The 21,213-nt window shown below is 40.2% G+C and overlaps 1 protein-coding gene and 1 long non-coding RNA gene across 2 annotated transcripts; one reads left to right on the top strand and one right to left on the bottom strand.

Annotated features, from left to right (window-relative positions):
• Window positions 1-3,490: 3,490 nt before the first annotated feature.
• On the top strand, window positions 3,491-4,974 carry LOC108510157. The gene is made up of 4 exons (XR_001878753.1): window positions 3,491-3,518; window positions 3,981-4,172; window positions 4,470-4,514; window positions 4,698-4,974. It is a non-coding gene; the product is annotated as an uncharacterized LOC108510157 (long non-coding RNA).
• Window positions 4,975-18,731: 13,757 nt separating this feature from the next.
• LOC108509891 (homeobox protein vent1-like) lies at window positions 18,732-20,238 on the bottom strand. The gene is made up of 3 exons (XM_017839507.1): window positions 20,001-20,238; window positions 19,610-19,836; window positions 18,732-19,091 (listed from the first exon to the last, which is right to left on the bottom strand). Exons 1-3 carry the CDS (start codon window positions 20,236-20,238, stop codon window positions 18,732-18,734), a joined length of 825 nt encoding a protein of 274 aa, XP_017694996.1.
• Window positions 20,239-21,213: the final 975 nt, after the last annotated feature.

Here is a 21,213-nt window from a genome sequence, read left to right as displayed (position 1 = left end):
GCAACCATCATTCATGTAATAGGTTACAAGTGTTTTAGATGAGCAATTTGGAATAGCTTTTAACATTAGAAAAGGACTGTTTAAACAAAGTGCTCAAAGATTGGCAGGTACATACAATTAAGTGTGTTTTTTACTTAGGCCATTAGATTTTAAATATCAATTTAAAAATGCCAAACTCGGTCTCTTCAAAAGTCAATGATCAGTAAATTAATAATACCAAAAGCACTAGGATAGTGGGAGGGTTGGGAGTCTGTGTTGATATTGTCTTTTTTTTAAGAAACTTTGTTTAATCCTTCCTGGTCACTGTTTAAATATTTGAGCTTTGTAGGGGAGCCGAATATTGACAGGACAGAAATCACATACATAGAACGCATGAACCAGGAATCTGTATTCCACTGTCCTGGAATATAGAACTCTTCCTATCCTATTAGTTGCTCAGTGAAAAAGCATGTATCCTACCATTTTACTAAAAAATCAGCATGAAGGACAATTACATCATTTTCTTCAGCCCTCACTTGCAAGTTTCACTGATAGTTTATGTGGCAATTAGTGCCAGCCCTCAGCTTTAACAAAGAACGTACCTCCAAATATTCACATTAGAAGTTATGATCCGTCACAATAATACAGTGCTTCCTTATTTTAGGCAGCTCTAAGCAGCAACTTAAAGCTTAAAATCAGTCATGATCAACAAAAAACTTTTGATTGAAAAAGAAATAAATCCATCAGTATGCAATTAAAGTTTGTAGCCAAACCCCCCTCCCCAAATCTGGACTTACTTTATTCTTGTGGGAAACATTCATGTGGTGTTTTAAGTAAGGCTTTTTCCAATACACTTCAACCACTGTCACAAGTTACATGGTTTAACTTGGTCACACATGAATTGGCCAGGCAATTGGACTAGATGATCACTTTAGATCCCATCCACCTGAAATATAATATTCTATTCTATTCTAAATTTCTCACAAAGCCAGAAATACTGAAAAATGAAAAATCTGCACAAGGCCGTTGGTGTTGTAATAAAAAAAATAAAAAATCACAAAGCGAAAACCAGCTCAAGGCTCATAAATAAACCCTTGCAAAAACACACACACACACAGAGCTGCCCATAAATAAAACTGCTTAAGACTTTCACTCGGTTTAACACACAAGCTAAGAGAGAGATCTAGTGTAATCTGATGAAAAACATGTTCCAGAGTTTCACAAGCACTATAATCTGTCCTTTTGAAAATGCATTACAAGATAATTGGGATTTCTAGTCCCACTGACTCTAACTGCTCAGAGGGTGTTGAAACAGTAAATAAGCTCTAAGATACATCGGTGCTCCGTAATTCATTCAACTGTTTCTTTTTTTTTTTTTTAGCAGTAGTTAACAGCCACAATCCACAGGTCTATATATATGCATGAAATGAAGTTTGCATGGATCTTTATATAGGAAGTGGTTGTTAAATATTTGTTATACCAAATTACACATATAGCACATAAAATATTGGAGACATCAATCTTTGTATGCATTAAAATTTTAGGCTATTTCTTTTACACTAGCTACCGAATTTATGTGGCTTTCAGAGGAATGCCTGAATAGAGTACATTTCAGAAAACATACCTCGAGGTTAAAAGGGTTTAGATCACCACTTTGTATTCGACATCAAAGGCAAAAGACTGACAAGTGTGTTCATTTAGAATTTTTTTTTAATTTCAAGTTTGCCTGTTCTATTTATACTTCTGAATAAAACAGAGTTTATTAAAGTTTTAATTCTGCAATGCAAATCAAAACCAGCTTTAGCTGTGTTCTTGAGAGACTGATACATTACAAATCAGGTGTACCAGGTATTTTCCCCATCCACAAATACATAATACCAAATATAAACAACAAAAATGGAGGGATTGCTACTTCACACACAAATAAGCAGTCTTATTAGTCTCAGTGAGAACTCTTATCAGAAGCCTCAGACCCCACACCAGATTTCATTAAGGTCTTTTGTGGATATAGGCCTTAACCAAAGCTTCACACACCATCTGATGGCATTACATGGTCTATCTAGAACTCAGGATTAGAGCATTAATGGTATCTGTGTTCCAGCTGCTAATCCAGCAATTTAGTGTTCAATTTCCAAACAAAAAAAAACCCTAAACCCAAACCTTTCTCTCTCTCTCTCTCTCTCTCTCTCTCTCTCTCTCAGAACACCACATAGCAAAATCAAAACTGACAATTCCTCCAGCACACCTGTTGTATGAAAAGCTGTTGAAAAGTGTTCACAGGAAGTGTTCAGAGCTCTGAACACTTTCTGGGTTTGTGTGGTATAGTTTTCTTCTTTCCAGGTGATATAACTGTCTGACTGAAGGCAGAAAGCCTGGTAGAGTTGAAGTAAGTATTGCATATTATAAATCACAAAACATAAGGTACTTGCTTCAGGCCACAACTAGGATGGCTTCAGGCCAGAACCACAGAACCTCTCCGAAGAAAAACTGAGAGAAACAATTGTATATCTTGTAAAAATCTAAGGAAAGACTCATACTAAACTGAAAAACAAAAATATTTTTTGTATTAAAGGTAGTGTGTACAAATCAGAATGCAATGACAGTTTCTTATGACAGAAAGGAACAAACTGAACCTGAGGTTACAAAAAATTAGGGAGTTAAGGAAACCAACAAATCTTCTGACACTGAAAGAGCACACAACGAATTTCAGGAGCGTCCAAACTTATGAATAAACAGACAACAGCATGTAACAATTGGTATTGTGACTGCTTGTGACACTGTAGTTCTCTGAATTAATCTGAACCAATTCCAAACAATTTTGGCTGATCACTTCAGACTTCTAATATATAAAACAGAACATCTTTACATAGGAAATGCATTTTAATAGTGTAGTACAGGTCCTAAAAAAAGACAGCAAATTGAAAGCAAATGGTTAAAGAATTTGTTAGCAAATAGGATTAAATATGGTGAAAGATGTTTCCCAGCCTTGGCATCCAGCAGGGAGCCTCACTGGGGCCTGGATAAGCAGTGGAAAGCCTTGTACACAGACCTTGCTATCTCCCTAGTAAAGTCATATTTGCAAGTGAAGGACATTGATAGAGATTCTCAAAATAGTGTGCTAGGGAAAAAGGGGGTGGGTTAGACTGAAAACACAGCACATGCTTTGAGAACAAAAAGTCCTCTCACAGATTTACATTTTCCAAACTCCATTGACGCATGTGAAAGAAAACACAGACGATAAATTCTCGTTCTCAGCACACATTTCAAGACACCACTTTAATTATTCCTATCAGTTCCGTTGTCTATTGCACTCCCATTTCTACCTCCCCCAACACATGAATGATACTTTCTATGTTTTCAGCAGCACTTTTTGTGTACCCAGTCTGCAGGTGCACGAAATACCTTGGCAAGGGGCAAACTGATTATCACTTAAGAAAACAGTAACACTGTATAGTTCATATTTCTTCAAGGTCTTGAGTGAGCATAAATTCTCTTGAAAAGGAAGTTATTGCACTTCAAGCATCAAGACAGCGAACCAGGTAAGTCTTGTTGCTGCTTGTAGAGATGATTTTACCATATTTTGTAATTTATAAACTTTTTTTCTCTCTCTCATGCATTTGTTCAGTAATTCAAATAATTATTTTCTCAGGTCTTAAATATAAAAGCCTCAAATACTGTGCAATAGTGCAATATACTGAAAAGAGGACATTGTTACTAACTTATAATAATTTTCAGGTCAATTCTACAGAGCTGCTCTTCATTTTTTCTAAGAACTCTACACTTTCTTGTATGTATTTCGAAATATGCACTGATGAATTTTTAACATACTAAGTATTGTTACATCTCTGCTGAATCCTAGGTAATAATGTTGGCTATCTCATACTTTAACCTCTGTTCTAACCTGCACAGGTTTTTAACAGCCTTACAGTTCAAAAGGAATTGTACTGTGTAAAGAATATAACTAATTTTTATTTTCCCTAATATCTACATTTATATTCCAGGTTTACTCCTGCCACAAGTGGAGTTCATCTTGATCTGGCTCGTTGTTCCTTTTTCCTATGCATATACTTCTTTGAGAATTGATTCTAAAGAGGTATAGGGCATGGGAAAATGGGGCAATTGAGGTACTTCACCACTCATTTCAAACAGCTGTAGAAATGTATAGCGAAAACAGAAGTATGAAGAAATTACAGGTAAATTTGTTAAACTCCCAATTAACCATCAAAACCTGCATAAAAAGATACTGGTATTATTTACTCTGTTGGTTTCATCTTAAAACCTGATTTATTACAAGAGTAATATTTAAGCATTTATCCAACTACATTATATATATATATATAATCTCACTTAGTTTAATGTTCTGTCTAAAACATATGCATTGCTAAGAAGTTACTCCTGTAGTCCTTATTCCCATAAACCTCCAACTGAAAATAATGGAAATGCAGTCTCACAAACTGCAAAAAATGCAGCTCTGTCTCCCTGTCTCACAGGTGCTGGGAATCATTCTTCACTGAATCCAGTTAGTGCTGACTCAGGTATGTAAACACTACCTACCTAAGGGGGCTGTCTGCAATGTACCCTTTATTCTTAGGACTTGAACCTCTAAGATCATAAGTACCTTTTACATGCACGTTTGAAATTACAAATTCTTCTAAAACACAGACAGTTAATAGAAAATTAAATAATAAACATCCTATTTTTTTTTCTTTCACCCACAGGTACCTTGGAAGTGGAAGTATAGAAGCTCTCTTGGCTTTTTTCATTCAGTAAAAAAACAGTCATTAAACACAATTTTTATGTTTCTGTCCAATTACTTTTATTTACTCTAAATAACAATGTATCATGTCAATTGGAGGGGGAATACTGCTATTATGAAACAATGTAACAGTACATAACATATGTCAAATAAAAATCTTATGTTTCAGTCACAGGTCAAAAGTTTGTGTTACACTACATCACAGTTTCTAACAAGTCTTGTAAAGCTGTGGGCTTAGAAAAAAGCAAAACAAGGTGCATTAAAAATCACTTTACCCAGTGGTTATCATTATGCTACATTATTCAATATGAAATAAACATTTTTAAAGTTACTTTTCATTTATCTCTAACATACTAGTGCTAGAGGACTATCTTATTTACATGCCACCTTTTTCTTAAATTAAAAGGCAATTAAAATGACACCCACAACCATATCTTTACTCACTGATGTCATATCAAAGCTTGTGGTAAAGGGAAGCTTCTGAGAGAAGGGATTTTTATATATATATATATATATATAAAAAAATATTAAATCTAATAACAGTCATTAAAATCAAGAAGAACCTCCAGAATTATTGCACATAAAGGTGGGAAAAAACCACATACAAAACAAACAAAAATATAAACAAACAAGAGACAACACCCCCATATAACCTACAGTTTCTCTTATTTCACAGAAATCTTACATTAATGTAAAACTAAAAAAAAAGCAATTGTATCAAAAAAATGTGTGTTTTACCTCAAATACACCCCTTGTGTAACTTAGCCTAACACAAATCCCAGATCCCAATGCAACAGCACTACAACTGATGCTTTTTTTTTTTTCCTTAAGACACAGAGTACGCAATTTAAATTAAAAGCTAATGGGAATAATAATGTCGTATTGGTTATTACCAAAAAGAGGAAAAAAAAAAAAAAGCTGTTTTGAGCTTGCAGTGGTATCAATAAAAATATCAGGCCAAAGATCAATCATATCAAACACAGCAGTATCAAAGCAAGAATCCAGAATAATTTTTTCATTCCAAGCTTCTTAGAATAATTTTGCAAATTGAAAAATCCATGTTTCATGATGCAGAACAGCCTTAAAGTATTCCCCAAACAGAATACTATTTCATCAGTACTAAATCTGTACTATTTATATAATATAATGTTGCAGTTCCTACAGTTATTAAATGTACCATGTTATCTCTAGGAACATCTCTTAAACACACATGAAAAAATATTTCAGGTAATTCCTTAATATTTCTGGTGGGATTTTGGTTGGTTTTTGTAATGCTCTAAAGCATTCCAAGAATGAATACATATGCTTAAAGAAACCTATACTGAAAAAAAATATGTATTGCATATTAATGCAGTGAATATTATGAAACTAATCCACTGTCTCCCAACAAAAGGCACATCACCAGAAGAAGCAGGAAAGTAATTATGTTAACCTAAATTATAAGGCCTACACCTTTAAAAATTTCTGGTCAACTAAAATTTCCTTTTTATTATGGTGTTACACTGTGTTATCACTTACAACTTAAAAGCAGCTCTTCCTGCCCTGATACTCTTCCTGAATTTGCACTGCCAGTGGCAGTTTTCAAACCCTTCCGTAAATGCCTTTAACTTAGTAATGCAGCAGTTAAAAATAGATACATATACATAAAACAAACCCACAATTTTCTGTTATGATGGTGGGTTACAGGCAAGTAAGACCTCCCCTGCTAAAGGAATCCAGAAAGTGTCAGTCCTAGCTAAAGTGAAGGAATGTGAGTGTGCACCCAGAAGCTGAAAAGGTTAAGTGCATCAGCACTGCAAGCTATTATGTAAACTCACTTATAGCTGAGGAATATTTCTCTAATGAGCACAAATAGTTCAGACAAATCAATGAGAGGGAGAAACTATGTTTTTTGAAGAAGAATTGCTGCAAGAAAAATTTGGTAGTGCTGATAACACCACCTCAAAACAAGTCTCTGAGATCTCACAGAGTTAGAACTCCCAACTAATCCTGTCAAGTTTTGAGCTGCTTAGAGAAAAGCTAGTGTTCAGCTGTTAGTATAGTTTGCCATTGAGAAAAAAATATTTTCTTAATTGTCTCTTCTGTAGTTTACATATTGTGAGATACAAACACTACAAGTTTCAACTAGATATGAAGCATTTTAATATATAAAAAACAATGCAGCAAAAGCCCTTTCAGAAGTCAGACTAAATTAACGTCATTGCAAATATTTTCATTATCACTGCAAGTCTTACAAGACACAGGGTATAATGTCTTTTTTCAGAAATCATTCCTTCATATTTGGTAACATTTTGTGCACTACGTGAACAGTATCCTGCAGTTCCCATGACTCCCTATTCCTACTTTTGATTCACTGTGTTTGAGCTCTAAACAAGATCAGAGAATCAACATGCCCAGGAAAAAAAAAGTATCAGACACAAAGTTCTGCTTCCCCCTCCCAGTGGAACTGTTTCTCTGATCTGATTCCTTTTGTACCTGCAAAACCAGCTGCATCAGTATAATGAAAAAAGAGACGCACAAGTTGCTTAAGCTGGAAGGACAATTACGTACATCTTTGAAACTGCAGTTTGAAGAAAGAGTTTTTACACTTCCTCTGTACTCACTTTCTCTAACATACAAAATACCCATGACAGATTCGACCTAGAGAAAAATCGTCATCTCCACCTATTTCAAAGACTCGCAGACACCTGTAAATTTATTTCATTTCTAAACACCACCTGTCAGCACTGGCATAAGTGACAGTGGAAAAACAATAAGGAATCATGATCTGTACATCCAAATACAGATTTTTTGCTACAAAAACCACACAGCAGCAACATACTATACTATAAACATTTACATTCATTACTGAAACTAATGCTAAATCTTCAAATACTATTCCAGCATCTACTTTACACTTTTTTTTTTTTAAGATGCCAATAGGTAGGTTTCATTATTCTCTATGAACAGGAGAGGTGCAGTTCTATATGAAAAACTGAGCAGATTAAACAGCTCACTGACGCTGAAAAGGAACAGTCCTTCATACCTTTCTCCTTTTGATTACCTTGGACCAATTCAGGCTAATTTTCTGACCCTCAGCTAATTCTCACCAAAGACATCCAGAAACAGGAAAATTCTTGGGTTTGGGTTAGAAAAAACCAAACAAGCTACAACCAACGGGAAAAAAATAAACCAACACATCAAAACAACTTCATATATTTCTCTTTGATAACTTTGTGGGGGTCTTTTTCACTGCAGAACTGCAGTTTAATGATAATTTACACACCATGGACGTGTGCATAGACGAGGGAAGGAAAATACAAAGAAAAGCCTGACTCAATACCTGACCTCAAATAGCTCAGCCTGGGATTAACATGGGGGTTTTTTACTATAGCAAACAAATGATAAAGTAAGGTAATTAATGAACTCTAATTGTTCAATCTTTCAATACTTAGGCTAGACACGCAGCATAGAAGGTGTGTATCTGTTCTTTTCCTCATGAAAATTGTTCCAACTTTTAACAAGTCCTAGATTTACTGCCCCTCTGCCCCTCAACTAGCCAACTGAACCCCATTAGATTTCACACAGCGCCCAGAGAGGACCCTTTGGGATTCAGCATTCTCCGAAGCTTTGCCCTCAGCTGTGCTCGCTTCAGCCGGGCTGGCAGCGCCTCTCCCGGGGCCGCTCCCGAGCCCTCGGCGCTCCCCCTGCTGACACGGCCCGGCACAGGGACGAGAGATAGACAGACAGACAGCAGATACGGCGTGGCAAATGCAAGCAGGCTGGGTTTACGAAAGCAGAGATGAAGGAAAGAAAGGACTGGATGTTTGTGGAGCATATGGGCAGACAAGAGCTATTGCTATGATGGAAGAATTTTGAGCCTTTAGGGTCTTATTTCTGTGCTCCTCTGTTTCTGCAAGCTGTCTGTTTCAACAATACAACACCCTTCAGAACTTGGGGTTACAATGCTTATTTCTGTCAGCAAAATGCATCTTTTACCATTTTTGATAGTCAGCTTTGATACACATCCGCACTGTGGGTTTATTTATTTTGAAAAGTTATCTTTTCAACTATTAGGCAAGCTATTAGGAGCTTAAAAGTAAAATACTGGCATTATTCATAAAATCTAATTCATAAAACATGCATTACAATGGGGTCTGAATTCAATCTTCTCAGCCCAATAAATTACTGCTTCTTTTTCCCTCATAGTCCTTCTCTCTTCTACAGGATCAAAGCCTCACAGCTATAGACATAAGAATCTGTAGATCAAGTGAAAAAGGGAAAGCAGAAAGAGAAAAGAAGAACTATTACAATGAAGAAAGGTTAAACTTATTTCTTCTGTGAGGGACAGATTTCCCACGAGATGGGTCAAATTTTTAAAACAAAACATCTTTGCCTTGTTTTTAAATTGTGTCTTATAATGTGTCAAGAGGGTTAAACTAAACTAAACTAAACTAAACTAAACTAAATTAAGTAGCATTTGAATTTTAATTCAAACCAAGCCTCCCCCGGTACAGTCCCGCGCCACCAGGTGGAGTCACCGGCACAGAAAGAGCGATGTGAGGGAATACAAATGCAGGGGCAGAGGGCAGGGTCAGACACCCAGAGAAGAGGGCAAAAAGGAAGTCCTGAAAGTAAAAGCCATGTTCAAAAATCATTATTTATTTGCTGGTGTGTTACGTATGCATCTGTACATCAATCCAGTTCTTACCTTGTTCTTCTTCTCTGTCGTGACCAGTAACAGGACCCAAGGGAATGGCCTGAAGTTTTGTCAGGGGAGATTTAGGTTGGATATTAGAGAAAGAATCTTTACCCAGAGGGTGATTAGCCACTAGAACAGGCTCCTCCGGGAAGTGGTCACAGCACCAAGCCTGGCAGGGTTCAAGACATGTTTGGACAACGCTCTTGGGCACATGTTGTGACTCTCAAGGATGGTCCTGTGCAGGGCCAGGAGTTGGACTCCGTGATCCTTGAGGGTCCCTTCCAACTCAGCATATTCTGTGATACCTTTGTCTCTCTATCAGGAAAGAGTGAGCAATTACACTGACCATAAAGACACTTATATAAATTGATCTAAAGGATTCCTTTATACTACTAAAAGGAATCATCCTGTTTCTTCCTCTTTCCTTCCATGCTTCAAACATTGCCCTGTGCAAGTTAGAGAGCTCATCTATCTAACTTTTCAGTGAGTGGGTTTATCTCTCAGTTGTTAAAAAAGCCATTTGCTTTTCTTTTCTTTTTCTTTTTTTTTCCCCTGTTTCCTGCTAGCTTGGAAACCTAAATGGACTTCCTGATAGATCAGGGGGTTACATAAACTGTGAACAAGGGAAAAGCATTGCCCAGAAAGAGGGAGGGAAGAGGAGTGAATCACTTCCTTCCACCAGCTGAGCTGATAGCTCTACTCAACATGTTTCATTTATATCTGAATGTGTCTTCTTTGTATGAGTAGAAATTAGTGTAGTACATAACATTTTTATCTGATGAATGTCCTTAATATTTGTTAAAATTACTGAATTAACCTGTCTCTAGCGTTTTTTGATTGCTAGCATACTGACAATACTATTACAGTTTCCACACATTAATATCTTCCATAATCAAACCAACACCAGAAGAATAATTGCTGCTTTGCAGGAAATTATCTTCACAACTGATGGAATGACTAAAAATATTAACAACTATGAGACACTTCATAGAGTTATTTCAACACAAGACTTTTTTTTCTTCATGGCTAGGCTTCGCAAACAAAGATATGGGAAAGGCTCTATCCACATTTGTTACAAGCACGCCGGTGGCTAATGAGGCCAATACAAGATAGACATGTCCGATTGCAAAAGGCACAGCAGAAAAGACTCCTTAGGTGGTATTAAAGAGAAACAGAGCACAACTATAAGTGATACCAAACATTTTCACTGAGGGCTCTGTAAAGAAAGGCTGTCATTAAATAGCAGCAGTAAAATGTGAGTCAGTTACACCTCCACTACACTTATCTAGCTTACCATTGACATTCAAAATTTTGGTCATTATGACGTTTGTAGTCCATGTGTTCATAAAAACTGACAATAATCAATGGAAAATGGGATAAATGTTTCATCCCAGGACGCGCCGAATGTTAATTGCTAACTAGAAACACTGGGCAATTACCTTTTAAACTGTAATTGCTCTCATGTGATGGTCGCTTATGACGTTACAATCACTCGATCAAAGTCTTTTGAAAGGGAGCTTTGCCTCAGGCCACGTGCTGTGTGTTTAGTCATCCTAATAACACTTAAGGGCATGAACATTAGCATTTTAAAAATAATTCACTTCAAGTATACTTTTTCTAGTGTTTATCACCTTCATAGCCACTGATATTCCCTCTTTTATTTTTGTTGAGCTCCCTGTTAGGTTTTGCTCTAACTTCGCAGGTTTCAGAAAATGGTTCGACAAATGGACAAAATTTGTCGAATGGTTTGACAAAAATAAAGTTTGTTATATTAGGACGATGCTTCCCCAAAATACATGAAATAAATAAATAAATCATACACCTCAAAAACCTAAGTCACTAAAGTTTAAATATCAACAGAAGGGAACATAACAGAAAGATCTTGCAGGGAAAAAATTACATTAAATAATACCAAAATCCTTTAATAAAAATAAAACACATATTGAGTTTCTTACGTAGGAGAACAGCATATACCTTTTTAGTGTAGTCATATGCCAACACAGGAAAGTTTAGTCACTATGTCATCTACTCCTGTTTACAATAAAAAGTCGAGTGTCTAAAACATAAGCATCCACCAGTCACGTTCATTTTGTCTGCATATGGTTTTCTGCTAACAGTTATGCCAAGACAAAAATGTCATTTCCAATACATTTTATTTCACCCAAGAAGCAGCAGAAGTTCTTAATGGTATGTCTGTGTTGCTTACTATTATAAATTAAAGCTACTAGCTTTGTTTTCAAAGTGATTGTATTAAATGTAAAAACATCCTCAGCACAAGAATTCTCAAAGCAATTATGACACAAATGTATGAAAGTTTTCATCACCAGCACGTAAAGCCAAGGAGATTTACCAACACCACCCCCTTCAAAAAAACCACTTGATTTTCAAAAAGAGCTGAGCAATGTGGAAATCCTTACTCTTGGTCTCTTAAGTACAATTACAAAACCAAGCTACTTCAGAGGATGTAAAGAGAAATTCTGAAATTCTAGAAAATTTCTCTTTAATCAAATCAGGTGATTCAGTTCCATGAGTCTGAAAGACTGCTTTCAAAAAAAAAAATTGTGTTAGCATCCTGTATCTTTTGAAATTAAGGCTTTTCTCTTGAAACTTGGTAAATCGATTATTGCAATCTAGTCAGATAATAATGTGATCAATGATCACAGAACTAAAAGAAAAAACCAAAATACCCACAAACCCACTGGTTTCATTATCACTAAAACACAAATTTTAGAAATGCCATAGTGGCAATAATTTTGTTGTTTAAAGATATTTATTCCTCTATTAAAACAAGCACAATACTAATTAACAACTAGAAACAGTAATATAACAAAGTAATGATTTCTTGCTAATCCTTCGGATTAGATGTTACTTGTAACATCAAATAAATTACGATGATTCACTTCAGAAATTATCTATGATTTTATCATTTTTCCAGACCAAGCTTTACTTTCTCCAGAATCAACTTGCAGGTTTTTAGGATTAGGAAACAAGTTAACTAAAATATAATGGTCTGGTTTTTGTAACGGTCCATTTCAGACAAATTGTCCTGAACACTGAATTATTTCCCAGTAATTTTTGCCATAACGTTATGGGAACTAAGAGTTCGACACCATATTCCTTGATTAACGTCAAAACAGACCATTTAGAAACAGTCTCCTTCCTGGATTTTTTGTGTTTTGCTTTGTTTTGTTGCGTTTATTTATTCTGCAGATTTCTCTGTAGTTTTGTTTTTGTTTTTTTGGGTTGTTTGTTTTGGTTTTTTAAGGGATACTGGGCTTGGTTTGGTTTCTACTAAAACGAAAGGTTGTAACTTCTAGCTTGCATTTTAATTATCTTTAAGAGCTGCAAATTGCTGTGGATTGAATCAGAAGCACGAGAAGGCAATGCAACTGCCGTCCCTCTTAGCTTAGTCAGAAAAGGTTTTCTGTAAAACATTAGCGTCATCTCTGCGAGGTCATTACTTTACCTCAAAGCATATGTAATGACTTACCAGAAGTGTCATGCTTATTAAAAGCAAAACAAAACAAAAAACCCCAAGCAAACAAAAAAAAACCAAACAAAAGAAATCAGACTGCTCAGGTGGATATTCAAGAGAATTTTTTTCTTCTTTGTTACAAGGAGAACAAAAGTCTTTGCAACACCAGATGTATGTCTTAAGAATTTTCAAAATCAGTCTAGAAAATTCTTACATATGTCATGCTTCAGCATAGTTAACAAAAGAGCACATAAATTCCATTGCATTTTATGGGAGAAAATAATATTCCTACCTGAGAAAATATCGAAAATCTAAGAAGAAAGAGATCTGGAAGTGTAGCATTATCTTATTTCTGCCATCTCAATTCAAATATGTCACTCTTCATAAAAGATGACACGAATCTCTTTGAAGTTTAAGAATTAGCATGTTGTCTCAAGCATGTTCCGCTCTGCATGGAAGCTGGTTCATTATCTCTCTCTGTATAAACTCAAGCAGTAGTGACTGTTTACTGAAACAACCTGTAAATGTGTTAGCCCATGTTTGCAGAGGATAAGGACTGTGCGATTCCAGGCCCACTTCAGACTGTAAAAGTGGTTCTTTTCTCACCCTTATCTGAATCATCCTTGAACAGACTGCCTCCGAACAGAGTTTACACTCCTCTTCTTTGATCTGCTTCATAAGAACATCAGAACTGTTTACTTTGAAATGCACACATTTCTTTCTTGGTGCAGGGAAAGGAGATCACGTTTAAAGACATGAACAGATAAATTCAAGAGAACTAGTCATTTTCTCAGTGTTTCTTGTCCTATCCAATATCCTGACACGTAACTGCTCATTGCTCAATCTTATTCTTAAATAAATTCAAAAGAATGAACTCAAATTAATCAAAACTCTACCTTACTTTCTGCAAATGGCCTAACAAATTGCCATGCCACTGTGCTCTAGTTTCAACCTTTCTCTTCCTGAAAACTTCTTAAAAGTGTGATACTAAAGTCAACTGAAAACAAGCAGTACCTCACACTTCAGAGGAAGATGAGAGTCCTAACTGCAGCACTCTGCCTCATGGGCAGCAGCAAAATATTTAACCCTACATTTACAACTAACTCTGAGCTCAAACATCATCTACCCACCCTGACTTAATAAAAAGCAGTGTGCTCCTCACAAGAATATTGGCAAGATACTAGTATCAGTGTTTCTCCATGATTTCTACCTATCGAGGAGTACTTGTTCCTACCTCGAGCCCCTACCTCCTTTTGTTGATAGAAAAGCAAGGGGATTCTTTCAAACCATGCATCAAACAAGCAAGAGGGGTTCAAAATTTGGGTGTAAGGCTCATAAAGAAGGCTTTTCCCCGTTCTTCTTTGTTATCAGTCCCTTCTGAATCCCTGTCCTTCATACTAGCAGAAAAAGATTAAAAATCACGGGGCGGTTCGAGGGCCGAGGGCAGCTTGGGCAGCATGACGAGCACAAGCCGTGATGCAATTCCCAGCACCTACGTGGTCAGGAAACAACTCCGCGGTGAACTTGGCGCCAGGTCAGGCAGCCTTGGGTTCTGCTGACTACTGCGCTCGGAGATTAGTCGGATGTAACAATCACCTGAAAGCGGAGATTAAAGCGCCTCTCAATGAGGTCCTTTGTCCTCGGACTCATTTGATGCTTTGGGCCTTTTCAAACCGCGCCGGGGGTTTAAATGTTTGCCCTGATAGTCGGGGCGGCTCCAGTGAGGGCTGGCAGCACTGGGGGGACATGAAGAAGGGGCCCTTCTCGGTGGACTGGTTGGCCCAGAGCAGCCGCAGCTGCACCGGGGAGAGCCCCGCGGTGCTCGCTGGGTCCCGCTGTGCCCCTCGGTCACCGGGGCCGTCGGGTCGTGGCACCTCCCGCGGGGCCCGGGGCCCGCGGAGGGAAGGGTCGCCCCCCCAGACCTCCCGATCTGTCCCCGAAGAGGCGCCCTGGGACCGGGAGGCCGCGGAGCGCAGCAGCCCCGGGCACGAAGCGGAGGCGGCCGGCGGGGCCATGCCCGGGCGGGCCCGCACCAAGTTCTCGGCCGCGCAGCTGCAGGAGCTGGAGCGCAGTTTCCGCGAGCAGCGCTACATCGGCGCCGGCGAGAAACGGCGTCTGGCGGCCGCGCTGAACCTCTCCCAGAGCCAGGTGAGCGCGGCCAGGGCCCCCGGGACCGCCTCGCCCTCCGCCCGACGGGGGGAAACGGGTAGAGTTTGTTGGCATCTCACGGTCACCGCGGGGACGGGGGCAGTGACAGTGACAACTCCTGCAGGTGCGGCAGGACGGGCCGTCCGTCAGTCTCGCCCCGCTGGCAGAAAACGGGGCTGACACCCCTGTCTAGGCTGGCACTGCTGTGTCCGCCAGAGACAAGGTGCAAATGGAAAACCGTGAAACTTTCGTGGGGGGAGGGAGGTAAAAATACTTGCACAATCTCCAGAATTTCAATTTTCAGGCTAATTCTTTCTCACTCAGAGTCGTGTATCTACTTGATAGATACATTGCAGGATTTTCGAACAGAACTACCCCTGCCCAGCCCTTCTAGTCCCACTGCACTAGTCTTGAGTTACAGCCCCAGTCCAAACCTAGGTGGTTGGCTTGCCATGCATCATGGAGTGTTCACAGCTTGGTTTCTCCTCACGTCAAGACAATTACTCTGCACTGAATATAGACCAATGTTATTAGCCCTTAACTGTTAATGTATTCTGCTACTCCAATACTAAATCTGCATTCAGGATGTATTGCTATATGGAAAAGGGGCAAGTGGATTGACTCTTTTTTCTTGTCCTCAGATAAAAACCTGGTTTCAGAATCGTCGCATGAAGTTTAAACGTCAGACCCAAGATGCCAGGATCGAAGCTCTTTTCTCAGGCTTATTTTTGCCCCATCATTATTACCCAGATATGGCTACATCCAGCTATTCTCATGGGATGTGTGTCAACGTCTCTACCTCTGCTGTTACACTTCATCCAACTGTGCTAAATCCTGTTTTGTTACCTTCTGTTTTGGCTCAGTCTCATCAGCCATTTTTGCCAAATCCATCTTTACAGTTGCCTCCAAGCCCAGGATTATCTTGTTACTCTTCTGTAATTCCAGCAGTGACTCTAACCACTGAACATAAAAGACTGACTTCCCAGTCATATCTTCCTTCCTGTTAAAAATGTCAAACATCACGTGTGATTTAAAAAAGAACTGCCAAATATCTCTAAGAGTAACTATTTAACTTATTTTGTTATATTAAATAGATTGATGGTTCTATTGTTTTCTTTAATATAAAACCCAAAGTTTGATTGGAGGAGAATATAATTTATCTCTATTAGAGAAGTAATACTGAAAGTGGAAGTGGAGGACATGAAATTTTCTTTTATTCCTACAGTTTTCGCTATGCTGTATGGCAATTTCTATATAAATTTTCCTATCCAAAAGTTTTCAGAAAACAACCTGTAATCATGTAGGGATCTGCACTGAAAGAGTGGAGTACTGTTCACACTGAAATTTACATAGTAACTATATCATGTGATGGACAACGGTCTTAAAAACTTTGTCCATTCAACTGGAGTGTGGGTGTTTAACAGAAGAAATAGAAAATGCATTTAAATTAAAATGGTACCAAATGTGGCAACTCTATGAACAAAACTGAACAAATTGCCAGGTATTGTCTTTTACATGTATATTCTGCACCATTCCTAAAGGGGTTTCACCTGTTTTTTGATGGACATATTCTATTTATGCATTTAAAAACAGGTGAGGCTAAGGAATTCATTGGCAAGTATGTATGTTGATACCAATGTCAAGCATACTTGTAATTAAAATCTGCTTATGAGAACATTAGAATTGTTCACAAGTTCAGATTTCCTGGGACACTCAAAAGGAAAATATTTCGGTTTAAACTTCTAAAGTTTCAGCCTTACCTTGACAGCCTCTCTAATTTTAAACTGCAGGATTCATTTAGGCTTGCTATTAGGAACAGTCAGGGGTGTTCCTAAAAGTCCCAAAGCAATCTTTATGAAAAATGGCAAAGCCAGCCTTTAGAGAATAATGAGGAACAAGAGACCCCACATCAGCACAAAGCAAATGCAGCAGGTGTGACTACATCTCCTTCCCTGATCCAGACCATTATACCTTGCTCACTAGGTGATGGTCAGACCACTCTGCAATTGTAAAGAGAGAAAAAGTAATGCATTCCTTCGCCTGCCAAAAAAAACCCCAACAAAACAAACAAGTAAACCCTAAATCCCACCAAACGCTCCCTTCCTTTGCTCATTGGGAAAAAAAAAGAAAAGCCTGCAACAGCCCTGTGCTCTGCATTACCTTTTCTCCTCTCTTCCTTCCTCTGCTCTCATACCCGTCCCACCCCCAACCCCGGCCGCGTTGTGCTGTGGGGCTTAAGGAGTGCAATGTTCAAATCAGTCTTTGGTAGATAATACGGAGGAGAGGAGGCTGGGAGACACTTGAAGGAATTTCCCCCACCACACCCCTTCTCAGTGCGTCACTGATCCGAGACGCAGCTAGGCAGCTGAAGGGACAACCTGTGCATTTTCTCAGTCACTGTGAACGATTCCCTTTACCCCTTCCAAGTAACTTTTTCACAAATGAGGAGTCCCTGGGCTATTAAATCAAAGCTCTTGATTACTCAGTGCATTACAGGGTGGTGGGGGGGGAAATTTAGACTACAATGCAGCAATCAACTAATGTATTTAAAAGATCTTTCAGGTGAATTAGTAAAACTTCATATAAAATCTAGAAGATCAAGAAATAAGAAATGTTAACTGAGCACTTTCAGGAGAGTAGTGAAAACTGATCCCAGGAAGAACCAATTTCAAGATTGCTAAAATAAAAATTTGAACCCTTTACACATCTAAAGGGAGTAGCTCAATGCAATTAGAATTGATATTTAGTGGTGAGACAAAAGGCCAAATTTGCAGGTTAAAATCCCGTTCAGATGATAAGGCTTTGAACTGAACACAATTACACTCTTAGTATTTTTTGCCAAGTATTTCTTTTGGTAATTGTAAAACTTTAAATTCCATAGGGAAGAACTGATCTGTTTAATTCCTGTTCAAAGACACACTGACTTAATATTGGTGATTAACACAGCTGCTGGCTTCACATGGAAGATGGAATTGGAATTGTAAAGCAATAATTGATTTATATTCAAAGAGAAATTCACCAACAGCTTATCCTTCCTCCTGGAGGATGCACTTAGCCAAAAGCACAGTGTAATGCAACTGGGTACAGTTGCCTCTGTCCAGGCTACCAAACATGCTTAACAACAGACTGTATCTCAGTGGGAGTGTAGGAAAGTCAGATAAGATGTATTAAAACATCTAAATCCATTCCCAAAAACAGGAGGACAAGTGACCATTGCTGTTTACATCGCCCAAGTGAAACCTTTATGTAGTTGACATGTAACTATTCAATTTTATTTATAAATATATATTTAGGGAAAACTGGGGATGTGCAATGAAAACCAGTTACTTAACACACTTCAGACTAAACTTAATAACTTTGCTCTATACCATGGGAAATTCAGCAAAAGCAAGTTTCTGCTACTGTGTTTCTCCAGTTTCATTTCAGCAGGTTCCTTTCAGTATACTGTTTATTGACTGGAGGGTAGACTACCAGGTTTTTAAAAATTAATAAACTATGAAACAAAAAAGTAGAAGTGGCAATACATCAAATAAATTTTAACATTAATTATAAAATATAAAATTATTCATTTTCACATTTAACTTAAAATAATAAAGACATATTCTTCTAAATCAGACTAGGGATTCCGAGCACAAAATACGTTACACCATGTAACGCTTTTCCCCTCTGCTGCCCTCCCCTTTTCTTTTTCACTATAATGCATATACAAGGTGGCACTGACTGTCCATTTTGTTCTGAATAACTGGATGGAAAGAGGGATGAGGAAGAAAGTGTTGATGATAGTATGGCAGCTCATTTCCTATGAAGGGGTAGGTGCTTTGCGATGCATCATATCTGGGAAAGGAGAAGCTGAACTGCACAGCAGGCACCGGGGTAAAAGGCAGGAGTCTCTGGTGCTGGGGAGCAAAGGGGTAGTGGAGACCATCCTGAAACAGAGCTGGTGAGGCCCCCGTGGGGTAGCTGTAGAGTGGAACGGGAGACACAAGGCTGTGCTGGTGGTCCTGTATCTGCCTCTTCAGTTTCATCCTCCGGTTCTGAAACCAGGTCTTGATCTGAGAAACAAAAAGAACGGGGTGAGGGGATGGAGAAAACAAATCAGGGTCTTTGCTTAATAAATAACATGCAAATTATGAACAACTGTATCTCAGCTGCTTTTGCCATTTTGCTTCAGTTGGAATTGACAAGAATTGGACTAATTCTCTTGCCCTACTTAACCGACGGCTGAGGACCTACGGGATGTAGAGGGGAAGTGTGTCTGTGTTCAGCGATATTAGATTAATCGCTTAGAGTCTTAAAGACCATATATGAGCTCTGCAAGGTTAGGCAGATCGCTTAGACAGTTTACCTTACTAAGAAATTAAGAAACCATAATGCCTTCCCGGTAGAAAATGCCTCAAATTTCCTGGAGTGTAACTTGTTAATCCCCGAGGAATCCCACAGCCCCTGCTAAATTCAGCTGAAGACCGCTCTTCATCGTCTCTTCATCGCAGAGAGCACCGAAGCGAAACGGCCGACCCGGCCTGCTCCTGCCCGACGGGGCCGGGAAGGATCCTCTTCCTGCGGGACTCACCTGGATCTCCGAGAGCTGCAAGGCAGCCGCCAGCTTCCTCCGCTCCGTGGCCCCCAGGTACTTCTGACGCTGGAAGGTCTTCTCCAGGCGGCAGACCTGCTCAGAGGTGAAGGCGGTCCGCGCCCGCCGCTGCCGCCCGCGGGTCCCGGCCGCCGCCCCGGAGCGCTCCGCGCTCTCGCTCTCGTAGCCGGAGGACTCGTCGGCACTCAACCAGCCGCTGTCGGGGGCTGCACAGGAGGAGGGAAGGGGCAGTAGTGAGGCCTCTTTCCCGGCCTGGGAAGCGCCTCCGCCTCCTCTCGGCCCTGACAGGCCGTTGCACCGACGGGGGTCGAGGTCCCGTGTGTGTCCCCGGCACTTCCCCCCCCCCCATTTCTGTTCCCTCCTTACGCACCTGAGTCCGACGGGTCCAAGTCGGTGGTCTCTCCAGGATCGTCTGGGATCCGCTCCGCCGGGCAGGGCTCGCTGTCCGCGGGCTGGCTCGGCTGCGGGCCGCCTCGTCGGGGCTTGGCTCTGACCAGGAGGGGCGTGCTGCTCAGCGAGGTGGGGGCGCGGGGAGGGGGCACACAGCAGATGTGGGGCCTGACCCCGTGGGGCTTCGTCTCTGCCGAAGGAATTTGGGCCTGGTTCATGGCTGAGATGGGTTGGAGGACCGTAAGACTCGGCCCGCTCTTATATGGGCGCTCCGGTCCCGGGCGGGGTAGTTCTAAGTGTGAACACACATCAAAGTGGGAATCGAGCACAGATAACAGCTACCAGCGAGAAGGAAAGTTCACACGTCTGGCAAATGTCTACAGCCCCTGGCTCCAGCGTGTCTGCGGGGCCGGGGAGACCCCCTTGAAGTGCAAACCTGTCCCTCTCCCCGGAGGGCAGGGCACGGGCAGGCTCAGCCCCGCAAACAGGCATTTAAAGACATCGTCGGTGCCGGTAACGGGGCGGTTTTACCATTCCTTTTTCGATTACTGGGTCTCACATTTCACAGATGCCCGAAACCAGCCCCGAGACGGCCCGGTCCAACACCATCGGGGCCGGGATGAGGGATAACGAAACTCAGGCAGAGCCTGGCAGCCCCGCCATCGGGCACTGCTCATCAAGGGAGCTGCAGAGACCGGCCTCCATGGGAAAAGCCATTGGGGGGCGATATCAAGAAGTCCCTATCCCCGAGGCTAAGCCCTCACTCCCGAGGACCGGAGCCAGGCTAGGGCTTAGCAGGGCTACGGGCCTTCTCAGCTTGAACTTGGCGCCATCTGTCTAGCCAGAAAGAGCAACCCATCTCCCCAATCGTTTAGAGATCAAAGGACTAAGTGAGCAGTGGAGCTCGCACCTCATCAACTTCATACTATCCCAATCCACATGTCGCTTCCCAAGAAGGACGATGCCCTTGTAATGCAGGGAGGACACCAGGCCACCGCCAGCAAAGCTTGGCTGGGGAAATAGGCATAACGACAACTTACATCGGCTTCGAGTTCTTCTTATGTTCAATTTTCACAGGGTTTTTAGCTACGCTGGTGAAAAAACTGCACCGACCATGACCGCACTGGCCATAGTGATACTTGAATAACACATATTCTAACCCCTATGCTTCCTGAAGACAAGTGGAAGCGATC

This window comes from Lepidothrix coronata, unplaced genomic scaffold (assembly GCF_001604755.1).
Source record: "Lepidothrix coronata isolate B3197 unplaced genomic scaffold, Lepidothrix_coronata-1.0 Scaffold8, whole genome shotgun sequence".
In the NCBI taxonomy this organism is placed as follows: Eukaryota; Metazoa; Chordata; class Aves; order Passeriformes; family Pipridae; genus Lepidothrix; species Lepidothrix coronata.
The sequence above is the reverse complement of the archived record's forward strand: the minus strand, read 5'-3'. Positions and strand labels throughout refer to the sequence as shown.